The following is a 12,033-nucleotide window of genomic DNA, read 5'->3' on the forward strand; positions in this document are numbered from 1 at the left end:
GGGCACACCCCTGTTGACTAAGAGCAGTGCGAGAGCAACTGTATCATGTACCTGTCCAAGAAGCCGGAAACCTCGTTCACCAGTACCATTCCTTAAGAAAAAAAATACTAACACATGGTAATGGGAAGGCTCCCGTGCACGCAACCTGTCACTTGAACCCCAAGAAGGTTCATTCGAGGGCTATTGGACTCCGTTAGCCTTTAGCACGCAGCCCGTAAATTGTTCGCTGCTGTAATTTTACGTCTGTGTACCAATCGTAGAGCAATTGAGTAGGGACATCCAAGTGATCCTTCCATATTTCCACGAGCATTCGCAGCAAAAGTAGGTTGTTGTTGGTTGCTATTTATCACTAATAACGCATTGGTTGCAAAGAAGAGGGAAACTAACATACTCTTCTCCTCGTGCGAGTTTTTCAGTAGAAACTCGAACACTTCTGAGAACACCGCCCTGTCCGAGTACGTCGGGTCTGCCAAAAGTAGAGGTAACCAAAAAATTTTAATGAAGGATAGCCTTCGACTCTACCGACTGCAGTGGAAAGGATGTCTCCTTGGGAGCCCGGATAAAACCAACTCAGAATCACAGAAAACATCTCCACCATGAAAAGGTTGATGCCTTCGTTCAAGTACTAGTAGCAAAGAAGCACACGAACGGAAAGAAGCGCTACCGTTCCCGCAGAAACGTGCGTAGTCGAGGACCAACCGAAGAAAGTGTTTAGTCCACGTGTTGGCGAAAGGCGAAAAGACACCGGGCCGGTTGCAAACTAGTTTGGCGACAAAAAGGCGGACGTTCTAAAGGAGAAGTCTTAACGAGTTGCTCGTCTAGACGATGAAATGAGCAAAAACTATGTGCGTATCGACGCTCATTTTTTTGAGCAACTGCACCATCCAGAGAGGCGGCTCCTGCCATTCACAAAAAATCATGAACCCCCAATATTTGGGGTAGCATAAGAGAGTTAGCACCTCCATTTTGCTCGTGCTCATTATATAATATTCGATGCGGTCGATGACGGCTAAAAGAGTGGGCATGCACATGTTCTGGTTGATGAGGTCGGCGGGCATCTCCGGAAGTTCGTATTTGTCCAATGTCTGCTACGATTAGCACCATAAGCGCCAGTAGTGTATTACCGTACAGACCAGCTGCTGACTGCCATCGTAGACCTCCTCCAGCATACCGGGCAGTTGAGAAAACGCCGAAAACATAGAAGCATCAACGCTTAAGCTGCTGTGGATAAGCACGTGGTTTGAGGGGTCGCTGACCGCTTGTCCTTGGCTAAAAATGCAACCAACAAAAAAGTTATCGAATAACTAGAGCGTGAGAGCGCGGGCCACCTTAGGCATCTATTAGTGCGGACGAAGGAAGAGGGAGCGTCCAGCTGAACCGGATATATCCATGTGTGGTCCAAATCGACCAATCGCTCGAACACAAGTTGGCCACGTGCTCTTATAGATGAAGACCAATGATTGAATGGTCCGCACTTTCGGAACCAATATACTTATGTTCCTCGAAAAGAAAGCCGCTGTAAAATTCTATTTTATTTTGCGTGCGCATTACGATCTCCGCCAGCGCGTTGTACGCCGTCTAATGAATTGCACGGCATCACTAGAAATAAGGAGACGCAGGGAAAAAGCATGAGATGGCACCTGGTAGTACATGAGTTTGTTTTCCTTCTTTGCTGGAGCGAGAGGCCACTTCACCGTTTTTGCGGTATGCGCAGCTGAAAAACTTTAAGATATACAAAGAAACTATAACAGAAGTCGGATGACCTTTCACTAAATGCATGGTCAGCTCCTTTCCGGTGACGACTTCCTGCGGGGCACAAAACGTGGAAACGAGCGTGCTTTTTTGAGAGTGCACTTTTTTTTTTAAAAAAAAGTCGTGAGCTCCACTTGCGCCAACTCCAGCGCATAAGCAAAAGTATAAACCGAATGACACCGGCGCAACCGAATAAAGAACGCGTACAAGCTCGAACGCTTTCATCTTATTGGTTAACAAAGCGTCCTGCGGAGAGTAGAGATAGCAATGCTGTGCATGTTAACAGAACACGTAGCAGGTACCAAGACTGCGGAGCTCATCTCCCCTGTAAATTCCTTGGCAGCGTTCTCCGCAATGAGCTTGACAGTGGCGAGATAAAAAGTTTCAAAAGCAGAAAGTTCGACCTCAAAAGGTGTCAGGAACAATAACACGGAAAGACAAAAGCAGTACATTTCGAAGAAATAATGCCAAAACGTTATAAATAACTCTCATGCGCGTGTTCTCCTGGATCTGCTTTACCATTGGGTGTTTACAAAAGTTTAAGGCAACCAACCAGTACAAGCCTAACCGCCGTATCATTGGCTCGAGAAAAACAAAGTTGCAGTGCTTTAGCAGCGGTTGAGGTGGCGCATTTTGTTATGAAGCGGAGTAACGCGCTTTCAATAAAGTGGGAGTGCGCATGATTGCTCTCTTTACAGTACTGTCAAATTTATTTCATGTGATTCGTCGCAGTTAACAAAAAGGACCTTTGCAGTACATGAGGATCAGCACATCCAATAACATGAGGCTCTCCGATTTGGTCAAAGCAGCAAACAACAGCTCCACGGCGTGAAGGTATTCATTTCGTCTAGGACTTGCTGCAAGTGAGTCAATGGATGAGGTTGGCGAATAAAAACCGATTTATAAAAGCCTCACTTTCAGGGTACTCCAAAGAATAGAGCGGAAAATGGAGAGCCATAAACCGTTCCAGGCTCGATCGTAGGACCGGCTCGTCTGATTCTGACACCGAGAACCAGTCAGAAAGAAGAGGAAGAGCATTCAACTTAAGACTCAGCGACATGAACCCGTCCTTCAGGAGATGAGTGTAGAATCTCGTGGTATCAGTTCAGAACAATAAGAAAGTTCAAGAGGAGAGAATAGCCACCCAAAGAGTATAGGGAAAGACGAGTTCCTTTCCCGACTCCCAATAAAAGATCCATCCAAGCGCATGAGGTTTTTAAGTAGAGAAAGTGAGACCGTCTTAACTTTGGAGGGTTGAGTGGGCTGCACATGGCTTGAGGATGAAAATATATGAACACAACAAATCAACACCTGCCATATGGCGGAATGTCGCACAAAGCCTTCCGTCAATTGGCTCACAAACGACGTCCTATAGGCCTCCAAAGAAGGTTCGCCCACAGCCGTCTCCGTCACTTGCGTGAGAATGTGGAGAACGCGAGCGCTCAGGCTGCAGTTGCTCTTCACAACATATAGCGCGATTGGGGAAAGTGAAGAAGATAGCCAGCACGTGACCACTTACAAGCAGGAGAGAGGCGTAACGGGAAAAGTTCTTAACGATGTGTATATCGATGGTGGCCCGGTACAGTTCGTAGAAATGAGTACTCTCGGCTTCTGTTGGAACGGTGTAGTGGAAGGTGTGATATTCATTAAAAAAAAAATTACCAGGAGTTTCCCCAATTAGCCGACTCCACAGCGCCTCGTCACACTCCCCACTGGCTAAAGCAAGATCCAATAATGAGTCTGCCACTTCTTTTTGCGCGGGAGAGCTGCATGCCAGAGTAGCTGTGAAGTATTACAGCATATTTAAACGAAGCAAATCAACCTCATAAGGATTTCTGTCGAAAGAGATACAACTTTAAGAGCATCCAGAACTGTGCAGTCCAGCAACGCTACCTCCTGAGCCCGGCGGCAGCCCCACAAGAGATGACCTGTGCGCCTAAGGTCGATCTCATGGATCTGTAAACAAGAGGGAAAAGCAGCTGCAGGAGAGGAAGCACAGGAAGTACTTCCGATAATAGGCCAGCTAAGCCGTTATGGTTGGCAGTTGCACGCCTAATAACGTCGCCAAAAGCTTTTTTCAGGTTGGCCTGAACGAGCCGGGATAAATCCAAAGGAAAAATTTCTTTCTCCACATGTGGAAGCTCTTACCTTCATTGAAAACGAAAACTTTGAGAGCATTTTCTGAAGAGCCTCGTCGGCCGCCTTCCAATAACACAAAAAAAGTTGAAGAATTGCAACTCATGGGCCAATGAGGGTAGGTATACCTCCGCCAATTTCGGACGTTTTTGGCGAAGTACTTCCGAGTCCAGCGAAGTGGGGACCAGCAATGCGTGGGCAAACACTTTAAAGAGAGTTTCCTACCCCACAATTTTACAGTAAAGCACATGTGGAAGGGGTAACGGAAAAAACTCACGTTCCAAAAACTTTCGCCAATCACATGTAAACCGTAACTACCAGCAAGTGCGCCCAAATACATAAACAAGCGCAAAAGCTGCGCAAATAAAGTCAGCCAGCAGAAAAAATCATGTAGTCGAATCATACTGCGTCCTGCCCTAAACGATGGTTTCCGCGGTGTTCGAGAGGAAAGCAGCCGCTCGCAGGAGCAGCATCCGCCTTGCGGAGTCCAACGAGTATAGCAGATTACTGGTAACCGAGACAAGAGCAGGGAATACGCGCACCTGCGCGGCAAGACTCTCGAGGTACTTCCAAATATTACTCTGCAAGCAACCGTCACGAAGGAGATCTGAAAACGTAAAGAAAGTGAGTAGGAAGATACCGATGAGAGAAAAAGAGAGGCAGACTAGCCTTGTGGAGATATGCTTGTAGCCCTCAAAGCCCAGTGGTGGCAGTCGAGGGTGCCGGATAGGCCAGTAAGCCTAAAGTTCCGCATAAAAAAGCCAGAGAAGAACGCCAGCAAGTGAAAACCAGTCCTCCGTGTCGCCACGTTGTTCAGCATCCCTCATAAGTGCTCTGTTACGAGGAAAAGAAACGTAACAACGAAAAACATAAGCGAAAGCGGACGAACTCGAAGTTCTCGAGAAGAGGTCGAAGTCCGTTTGGTTTAAGACAGGTTTTGATCCACGCAGCCGACGAGTTTTCGGCTGAGGAATAATAAATAAAATAACTGGCAAACAAGAATGTAATTCTAATTTGATTACGCTCCAAAAGTTTAATGAAACAGTCAAAAAGTTCAATGCATAGAACACGTGCGTATTCCTCGCGAATTTTAAACTGAGAAAAAAGCCAGGAGACCTACAGAAGCGCATTATTTATTCCCACCAAACACAGCGCTGTAAAACTAGCCATCGTTTTCATAGACGGCCGACAATCCCATGTCAGCGGGGGCCTCCGCCTGGCAGAGTCTTTACACAGCATATGTGCCCAGCGCTCAACAATGATCGCCAGTTTTCGGATGGCTTTTTCGGCGGATGCACGTGTGTCTGTACAAGGAAATGTCCAGAGGCAGCTAATAAGTAAAGGCGAGTAGGCGTACCAAGGCTGACGTCATCGTTTTGAGATAGTCCCAAGCACAAAATGAGGTTGACGAGCATTTCGAAAGCAAACGTGTCTACTAATACTACCAGCAGAGAATGAAAGGTGTAGGGCTAAACTCAACAGGCTATAACCTGCTTCCTCCTGGAAAATAGTGAGCAGACTCGAAAAGGCGGTTGTCGCACCCAGACGCTTAAAAGAGTTGCCGTGTTGGGCCTGAAAAGTGCGTGAATAAAAAAATCCGCAAAGTTTATAGCAATCAATACCAAATTGTATAAACGCTTCGTTAATTGTTTAAAGGTATGTATAAGAGCAGCCTGGCCGGGCGCCTGCTTGATTGTCCACGTCTGAAGCGGAAAAGAGGTCAACTATCCGCTAATAACTTCGAGGTCAAATGAAGGAAACGCACAAGATACGTTTGGAGAAGACTTGACGAATAGTCGCGCAGAGCAAAGTCTTCAGGGTTGACCTCAACGAAACTATATTGACACAGACCAAAGGGAAGCGTGGCTGCTGTACCATGCCGTCTATGATGGCATCCAACATGGCCGATGCCTCCGAAGAGCGTTGCTTGGCAGAAGTTGTAAACCAATGAACGAGTTGCTCGCACAATGCCGAATATAACTACGATCTTTACGGTTCACATCCTATTGTTTTTGTGACAGATGATGCCACCTTTTGGAGGACTGTCTCCACGTCACAAGCCAAACGAAGCAAAACAGGCAGAAGGTGACGGTACAAGGTGAGGAGTGGCTCCTAATCAGGAGGCAATGAATCCGGCAGAGCCGAGAGCCCACTAACTAATAAACCCGCGGGGGAGCCGTGAACTGGGCGCTTCTCCCCACCAAAAGAAGTACAAACGCGTGCAACAACTCCCCAGCAGCTACCTGAGCGGGGATGCTACTGAAAAGCTTATAGAATTATAAAAAACTCACTTTGGCCTGCCGATCACTGGCGCTTTCCGCAAGGCTTGCTACATGCGGAACTAGAAAATCTTTGGCGTGCAAGTGTTGCTATTTGGTAACGTTGTATGGGAGAAGTTAAAAAAAGCGGACCCAAAGTAATATCCATTTTGACATCCTCAAAGGGAAATGCAAAGAGTAAGTGCCCCTCTGAGCTCCACAGCATGCGGCCATCCAGTTTGAGGGCAGCATTAAAGTTGTCGTGAACACCGTTGAGCAGCTGGAGGAGCATCCAGTTACAAGCGCCCAAGAACTGCTCATCTAATCGCAAAGAACCTCAAGACTTAGATGACCGCCTATTCGACCAATGAACTTAATTAAGCGGAGACGAACGGCCCCGACCACTTCCTGAGTAAAAGTTTAAGGCATCTTAGAAACGAGCGACCCAGCAGCCGGGGAAGACCTGGTCATAAGGAGTCGCCAATTTGGGGTTACTCTGAAGGGCGCGCGGGCGGACGGGAGGAGTAACGCTGATGCTGACCGCAGTAGAGAGGTACGGGCGAATAAAAGGGAGTACGCCTCGGCAACAGCGCTGAAGTGATGCGAGTGGCAGCGCCTATGAATGAGCGTAACTTTTGCGCATGTCGCCAATGGGAAGGAGAGCGAGCAAGAACCTCAGCCCAGACTTCCATGGCGTCCAAAACGTCCGAAACTATAGGAGGGTAGTTTAAGCCCACTCTTAAGGAAACTTGCAAGGCTTGAACCAGACTCTCCACGAGGCTTTTTTTTTTAAAAAATAGTGAACGTTAAAAGGAAGCAAAATGAAAACATACGCGTCCACCAACAAAAGTGGGAGGGCCAAGAGAGACTCCAAGCATGCTGCAAGAAGTCCATACTTAAAGAGCTTTATTTTTACAGAGGCCTGAAAGTACACTTGACAAGTAACACCTCACCAGCCTAAAGGTATTATATTAGATTACCTTTCTGGCGTAGTCCTCAAAGAGATGAAAGCACAACTTTTTATTAGGGTCCAGTTCTTTTTTGCCTTTAATAATAAGTAATACCATCAAGCGGCTTTTATGTTAAAAGAGTAAAGAGAACCGGATAAAAAGTGGAGCCTCTCACAGTTTTTAAAGCACAAAGTCATAAGCTTGTAAACCCCGCTAACCTGAAATGCAAATTAACTACTACGGCTCACCAAGATATGAAGCTTGCTGAAAATAACATGTGGGTGGATGTCAGCGAGAACAACTATTCGGCTACTGAATACGTACACCCATCGGCGAAACCTACAAAACCGCAAGTATTGGATAGGGAAAAAAAAACCTTTTGAAACAAAGTAGTCAAGACAACCTTTTTACTTCAACAGTGGAAATAGTATATTTGCAGAGCTCCACAAGAGAAATGAACAACTGCATACCAAGGACGATAAACAATACATTTAAATCATACAAGAGGACAACCTGGAAATCGCTTGACACCTTCGGACGGACGGTCTCTTCTCCGCCGCTTGACAATGTATTGAAGTCAATATAAGCGAATTAAAGATGCAGCGCAAATCTATACGCGAGGGTATTGCTTTCAACGGATAAGTCCAGTTTTTCAATGATTCTCAGTATTGAAGCGATAAACGAGTCATAAAGCGAGTCGAAGAGCGACTCTCTAGATTGTATCGGTAAACATGGAAAAGGCGCGATGCTAAAAGAAACCTTTGTGACGGCGTAAGTATAACGGGAGAGACATTGTGCTGGTTAGCGGAAGAAAGAAGATTCTTCCAGAGTTCGCAGTATTTTAGCGTAACATCGTAGTCCAGTGGGGGGATGGACGCCTCTTCGCTAAACTTTTCGGGCTCCATGAAGCTCAGAGAAACTAAGAGTCCCTTATATACTAAAAATATATATATTTTACACACGCCAGCAGAGCGGCGATGGAAACAGCTTACATGTTCTCGTAAAAAAAAATTTGTGATCACCTCTTTTGCTATAAATAATAGCAAGCATACGAACTATGTTGACATAGCAACTCTATTAAAAAAATTAAAAAAAAAAAAAAAAAAGAACCAAATATATAGCGCACTAAGAAGTGGGAGGCTGTAACAAAACGAAAATGCTTGAAAAAAGTCTCAAGCACGGCATCTAGCCTAACAAGTACGGCATCCTAAAAGCAAAATACTCAGGCAGTGCGAAAGCTGCGCTGCCCATACGCCAGCTTACATCTGCCCTTGGAAGGGCATGCAGGGCAGAGCCAATCGACTCCATGTAGGCGGGCAAGGGTTCAGTCAAAGAGTCGTGACTAGTCCTGCGCAGGGGCAAGACAGTGTGAGTCGACCAATAAAAGAGTCGTTTACATTAAGGCCAAGGACCCCGCGGAGAAGAACATTACTGCTTGCTGCGCAACGTCGTGGAACATATAATAGACCTCCTCCTCTCTCATATACAAAAGGCACGGAGCAGCGAAGTAACCGTAGCCTACGCGAAAAGGAAGATGTTTGGCCTTACAAGCTTGAGTAGATTGGCTACCTCGAATAGCCATTTCATTTTCATATCGAGAACTGCTTGCTGAGTTCATGACATCTTTGAATTCTTTAATAAAATACTGGAATATATCTTTTACACCACAGTATTGCCCTCTTCTGCATAACTATGAGCTACCAGAAACACCGAACTGGAAGCCTCTTTATTAACACCTTGAGTCAGTCCAGAGGAGACCTTTACAGTATTTATGGGCGATATACACGACAACTGAACTACAGTACATAAATTACACACCCGCCTAAGAAACTCGCAAAGAGCAGAAAAAGCAGTCTTCCTGACAGTGACGTTTTGGTGAAGACACCACTTTTTTAAACTTTGGTAAAACGAGTGGTAGTCCTCCAGCAAGTAGGAAGCGACAAGGTCCCCGCACTTCGCAATAAACTTTAAGGCGGCTGGCGTGTGCGTAGAGAAAAAGCGCGTTAGTAACACTCAAAGGAACCGGAAGTGTGCAGCAGACGAGTACCGACAGGAACGTCGTAACGCTGGAGCTCCCTTGGGAGACTGAGCGCCTTTTGCACGTACCGGAAGATTTCAGAAGTCGTGCGGGCGTCTTAATAATAATTAGTTAGAACAGTTATGAAAGTAGGCTAGCCACCTTCCCGCAAAGAATTCGAAAAGCTAGCAGAAAAAGCAGTGAGTCCGGCAAAGGATCCTTTAATTAGTTGAAAGTCGGGTTTCTTTTTAGTGGTTACCTACAGCATTAATGATGTAGATTATTTTAAGTAAAAATTAGTGAGCGCAACATCTACCATTTGCTCATTGAGTGACGTTAAAAATATCTTGAGCAAGTCTTTTTCGTATTCTTGCATAGAAATAGGGTAGTGCTTGCATAGAAGTCCCAATAACAGTAGTATGTTCGACCGTACTATAGTATAGAATTATATTGAGTCGAACGAAAAATAAAAAAAATAATAAATAAATACCGGAGGAGGCAAGTTTAGACTTAGAGTTTATATAATCTTTAAAGTACCTACACCAGGACAGCACTATCACTGAAGTTTTTTAAGTAAAGCACAAAAAAAAATAAACATCGTAGCCAGTTTAGATAAGTCTAGTAGAGAAGGATCCAAAGGAAGCTTCAAAAGCTGGAATAAAGGGCTAAATGTCGCATTTATAATTTTTGTTTTTCTTTCCTTGTTATAGAGTTTAACGCAAACTTCCTGAATTAATTTTAAGTTAACTCACGACAAGAAATTAAGACAATTTAATAAGAGACCTTAATTAACCTTACATGTGGTTTTATGAATTCAATATTTACATTCAGTGACTCTTCTATGAAAATAGAGGAAAAACTATTTCTACATATCTAATTATAATATATAGAGATGATAATGGCAACCGAGGACGGCTATTAATATTTCTTTACAAGAGTCTAACTCTTCCTCAGATGTGGACTCAAGAAGAAATTTAAGTATTCCGTTTTTGTTATTAAATAACACAGTCAAAAAAAGAGCTAAGCATAGAAATAAAAGCATAGTGTTCAAAGGGAAATTTTAAAATAGTAAACTGTTTACAAAGTTGCTCTTCCGAATATATAGCATTCTGGCAAAAAAACGCCAACTCCTCAGCTAAGTGCTTAGCTTCAATAGATCTTCGTGGAGTTGACAAAGAAATCAGGGCCTGAAGAGAAGCTAACAACTCTTCAAGCCGTTCAAGTTTCATGTTTTTGTTATAATATTTGTAATAATGAGTTCGTGTTTCTTGTTTTAAGTGATAACAATAGTCTCTTCACGTTTGGAGGGGTTAGTCGTATGCCCTTGCCTTGCTCCTCGTTAGCTCTCAGTAATTGTTTAGGCCTCTTTATAAGTAGTGTGTGACAGTTAGTTTAGGTTTTTCTGTCTATTATCCCTTAAAACACCGACAAAAAAAAACACGTAAGTCGGGATGACTTTGAAGTCGGGCGCTTGTAATGTTTGCGTCAAGTGGAACGGTGAAAAGTTTTCCGATTTGTTAGTAGATCTTGGTAAATAGCAAATACAAAGCTTTTAGAAATTTAGTATAAAGTTTACCGTATATTTTAGCGGAACCTCCATTGTTATTAAAAGCATACCTCTTTTCTTTAACTGGGGTAGAGCCTTCTAATCAGAAGATTTTCATTAAAGGAAAACCTTTAGGGGTGAGCGAGCAACATTAAAATTTTTAATTACTCATTTATTTTCCATGTTTTAGAATGACAACTGGGGAGACGTTGTGCTAAAAGATGTATATTTAAAAAAAAAATTATTTTGCTTTTTTGCTTTAATGGTTTATATTATCAACAGAATATGACTTTATTGATGATTGGCACGCCTTCTTCAGCTGTAGCAATTCCACCTAATACTACTGAGCCAGAAAATTTTGAGGAAGAGCACTTTGCAAAAGACCCGACAGGAGTACCTACAGTTACTTCCTTTGTTAGCTTATTTGGTATTGTATATTTGATGTAGTTCCCTTCTGGTTTGTTAAATTTGGGTAACACTTGCTACTTAAATTCTACATTGCAATGTCTTCGTTCAATACCAGAACTTTATTCTGCCCTCCTTGGGTCTAGATTTTACAGTAGCTCTTTTTTGTTTGGCATACTAATCATTTTAAATGTTTAACAGAACTATGAATGAAGCTTTTCAAGATTCAGATCGACTTTTGTTGCAGAAGTTGGCCAAAGTATATAAAGAACTGGACACTAATGACAGTTAATATTATTAAATTTACCTTGTTTTATTAAGAATAATTATTTGCTTATAGAGGCTAACGGGCTGCCAGTGGATGCTTCTCTTTTTTACAAGGCAAATTTTTGCTTTCCTTAACCAATGTTCTTTGATTGTACTGTTTACAGGCTTTTATAGAAAAGTTTCCCCAGTTTGCTGAGAAGGGTCAACGCGGTGAACCTCTACAGCACGACGCTGAAGAGTGCTGGACTTTGCTTACCCGCCTTTTCGAAGAAACTCTTCCAAAAACTGTTGTGCAGTTTTTCTTTTTTGTAATGTGCCATAATTTTTTATTTAACAGAACACTGAAGCTTCGCTCGTTGATAGCTATTTAAAGGGTATTTTCTTTACAAAGAATATTTATGGCTACTGTAGTCCCCATGAAAACTTCATGAATTTAGGAGAATTTACTGTTCGATATGAGAATACGGAATGTATCAAAGAAGTTCAGAGTGCTACCTCCAAATTCTTATTTCTGAAGTGTCTCATTAATAACGGTATTGATGTCTCTCATTCTTTTATACGTACTATCTTATTTTTTGCAGAAGTAAATCATTTAGAGAAAGGAATTTCTTTGGTAAGCCGTTTTACTATACTATTTTTTGATCAATTCATAAGTTCTGACCTTATTTAGGAAGTATATTGATTTTTTTTCACCCCTTTGGA

At 43.2% G+C, this 12,033-nt stretch overlaps 4 protein-coding genes across 4 annotated transcripts; 1 reads left to right on the forward strand and 3 right to left on the reverse strand.

The window, feature by feature from the left end:
* Window positions 1–3: 3 nt before the first annotated feature.
* LOC135145758 (DNA-dependent protein kinase catalytic subunit-like) lies at window positions 4–2,591 on the reverse strand. The gene is made up of 17 exons (XM_064077904.1): window positions 2,499–2,591; window positions 2,321–2,442; window positions 2,055–2,262; window positions 1,923–1,998; window positions 1,764–1,853; window positions 1,641–1,714; window positions 1,493–1,578; window positions 1,329–1,439; window positions 1,134–1,269; window positions 960–1,085; window positions 843–899; window positions 665–788; window positions 523–612; window positions 392–466; window positions 252–339; window positions 146–198; window positions 4–91 (listed from the first exon to the last, which is right to left on the reverse strand). The coding sequence occupies exons 3-17, from the start codon at window positions 2,202–2,204 to the stop codon at window positions 18–20; spliced, it is 1,410 nt and encodes a 469-aa protein (XP_063933974.1). The 5' UTR covers window positions 2,205–2,262; window positions 2,321–2,442; window positions 2,499–2,591; the 3' UTR covers window positions 4–17.
* On the reverse strand, window positions 2,485–7,213 carry LOC135145749 (DNA-dependent protein kinase catalytic subunit-like). Its single transcript, XM_064077896.1, has 32 exons — window positions 7,127–7,213; window positions 6,980–7,068; window positions 6,821–6,926; window positions 6,610–6,762; window positions 6,483–6,554; window positions 6,300–6,426; window positions 6,180–6,238; window positions 6,054–6,131; window positions 5,920–6,000; window positions 5,764–5,868; window positions 5,654–5,713; window positions 5,511–5,591; window positions 5,379–5,460; window positions 5,246–5,329; window positions 5,056–5,192; window positions 4,911–5,004; window positions 4,778–4,853; window positions 4,678–4,722; window positions 4,558–4,628; window positions 4,431–4,495; window positions 4,294–4,365; window positions 4,166–4,243; window positions 4,017–4,109; window positions 3,901–3,954; window positions 3,759–3,839; window positions 3,575–3,708; window positions 3,415–3,518; window positions 3,272–3,363; window positions 3,064–3,210; window positions 2,897–3,015; window positions 2,668–2,843; window positions 2,485–2,609 (listed from the first exon to the last, which is right to left on the reverse strand). Exons 1-32 carry the CDS (start codon window positions 7,211–7,213, stop codon window positions 2,485–2,487), a joined length of 3,027 nt encoding a protein of 1,008 aa, XP_063933966.1.
* Window positions 7,214–7,397: 184 nt separating this feature from the next.
* LOC135145750 (DNA-dependent protein kinase catalytic subunit-like) lies at window positions 7,398–10,342 on the reverse strand. The gene is made up of 9 exons (XM_064077897.1): window positions 10,195–10,342; window positions 9,144–9,230; window positions 8,915–9,072; window positions 8,798–8,854; window positions 8,666–8,741; window positions 8,509–8,614; window positions 8,360–8,444; window positions 8,207–8,303; window positions 7,398–7,435 (listed from the first exon to the last, which is right to left on the reverse strand). Exons 1-9 carry the CDS (start codon window positions 10,340–10,342, stop codon window positions 7,398–7,400), a joined length of 852 nt encoding a protein of 283 aa, XP_063933967.1.
* Window positions 10,343–10,505: 163 nt separating this feature from the next.
* Window positions 10,506–11,944, forward strand: LOC135145751 (ubiquitin carboxyl-terminal hydrolase 14-like; the record flags this gene model as incomplete). The annotated part of the gene is made up of 11 exons (XM_064077898.1): window positions 10,506–10,643; window positions 10,702–10,796; window positions 10,850–10,882; window positions 10,942–11,052; window positions 11,107–11,204; window positions 11,266–11,351; window positions 11,405–11,445; window positions 11,496–11,618; window positions 11,669–11,705; window positions 11,769–11,864; window positions 11,913–11,944. Coding segments are annotated over exons 1-11 (831 nt in total), but the record flags the coding sequence as incomplete, so codon positions are not given.
* Between the last annotated feature and the right edge of the window lie 89 nt (window positions 11,945–12,033).

The sequence above is a fragment of the Zophobas morio genome, unplaced genomic scaffold, assembly GCF_036711695.1.
Source record: "Zophobas morio isolate AGI-343-1 ecotype UQ-CSIRO unplaced genomic scaffold, CSIRO_AGI_Zmor_V1 ptg000179l, whole genome shotgun sequence".
In the NCBI taxonomy this organism is placed as follows: domain Eukaryota; kingdom Metazoa; phylum Arthropoda; class Insecta; order Coleoptera; family Tenebrionidae; genus Zophobas; species Zophobas morio.

What these genes read in the sequence shown, in the direction of transcription:
- LOC135145758 (XM_064077904.1), bottom strand. Translation starts at nt 2,204, where the DNA reads ATGTACTGCTTTTGTCTTTCCGTGTTATTGTTCCTGACACCTTTTGAG. An exon ending in TGAGCACGAGCAAAATGGAG is followed by an intron (nt 900 to 959) that starts GTGCTAACTCTC and finishes TGTGAATGGCAG; the next exon opens with GAGCCGCCTCTCTGGATGGT. An exon ending in AAACTCGCACGAGGAGAAGA is followed by an intron (nt 340 to 391) that starts GTATGTTAGTTT and finishes AGTGATAAATAG; the next exon opens with CAACCAACAACAACCTACTT.
- LOC135145749 (XM_064077896.1), bottom strand. Translation starts at nt 7,213, where the DNA reads ATGGTATTACTTATTATTAAAGGCAAAAAAGAACTGGACCCTAATAAA. An exon ending in TGGCGACTCCTTATGACCAG is followed by an intron (nt 6,555 to 6,609) that starts GTCTTCCCCGGC and finishes ACTTTTACTCAG; the next exon opens with GAAGTGGTCGGGGCCGTTCG. An exon ending in GTTACGCCTCTCTCCTGCTT is followed by an intron (nt 3,211 to 3,271) that starts GTAAGTGGTCAC and finishes TATGTTGTGAAG; the next exon opens with AGCAACTGCAGCCTGAGCGC.
- LOC135145750 (XM_064077897.1), bottom strand. Translation starts at nt 10,342, where the DNA reads ATGAAACTTGAACGGCTTGAAGAGTTGTTAGCTTCTCTTCAGGCCCTG. An exon ending in ATATTCGGAAGAGCAACTTT is followed by an intron (nt 9,231 to 10,194) that starts GTAAACAGTTTA and finishes ATTATTATTAAG; the next exon opens with ACGCCCGCACGACTTCTGAA. An exon ending in GCGTTACGACGTTCCTGTCG is followed by an intron (nt 9,073 to 9,143) that starts GTACTCGTCTGC and finishes CGCACACGCCAG; the next exon opens with CCGCCTTAAAGTTTATTGCG.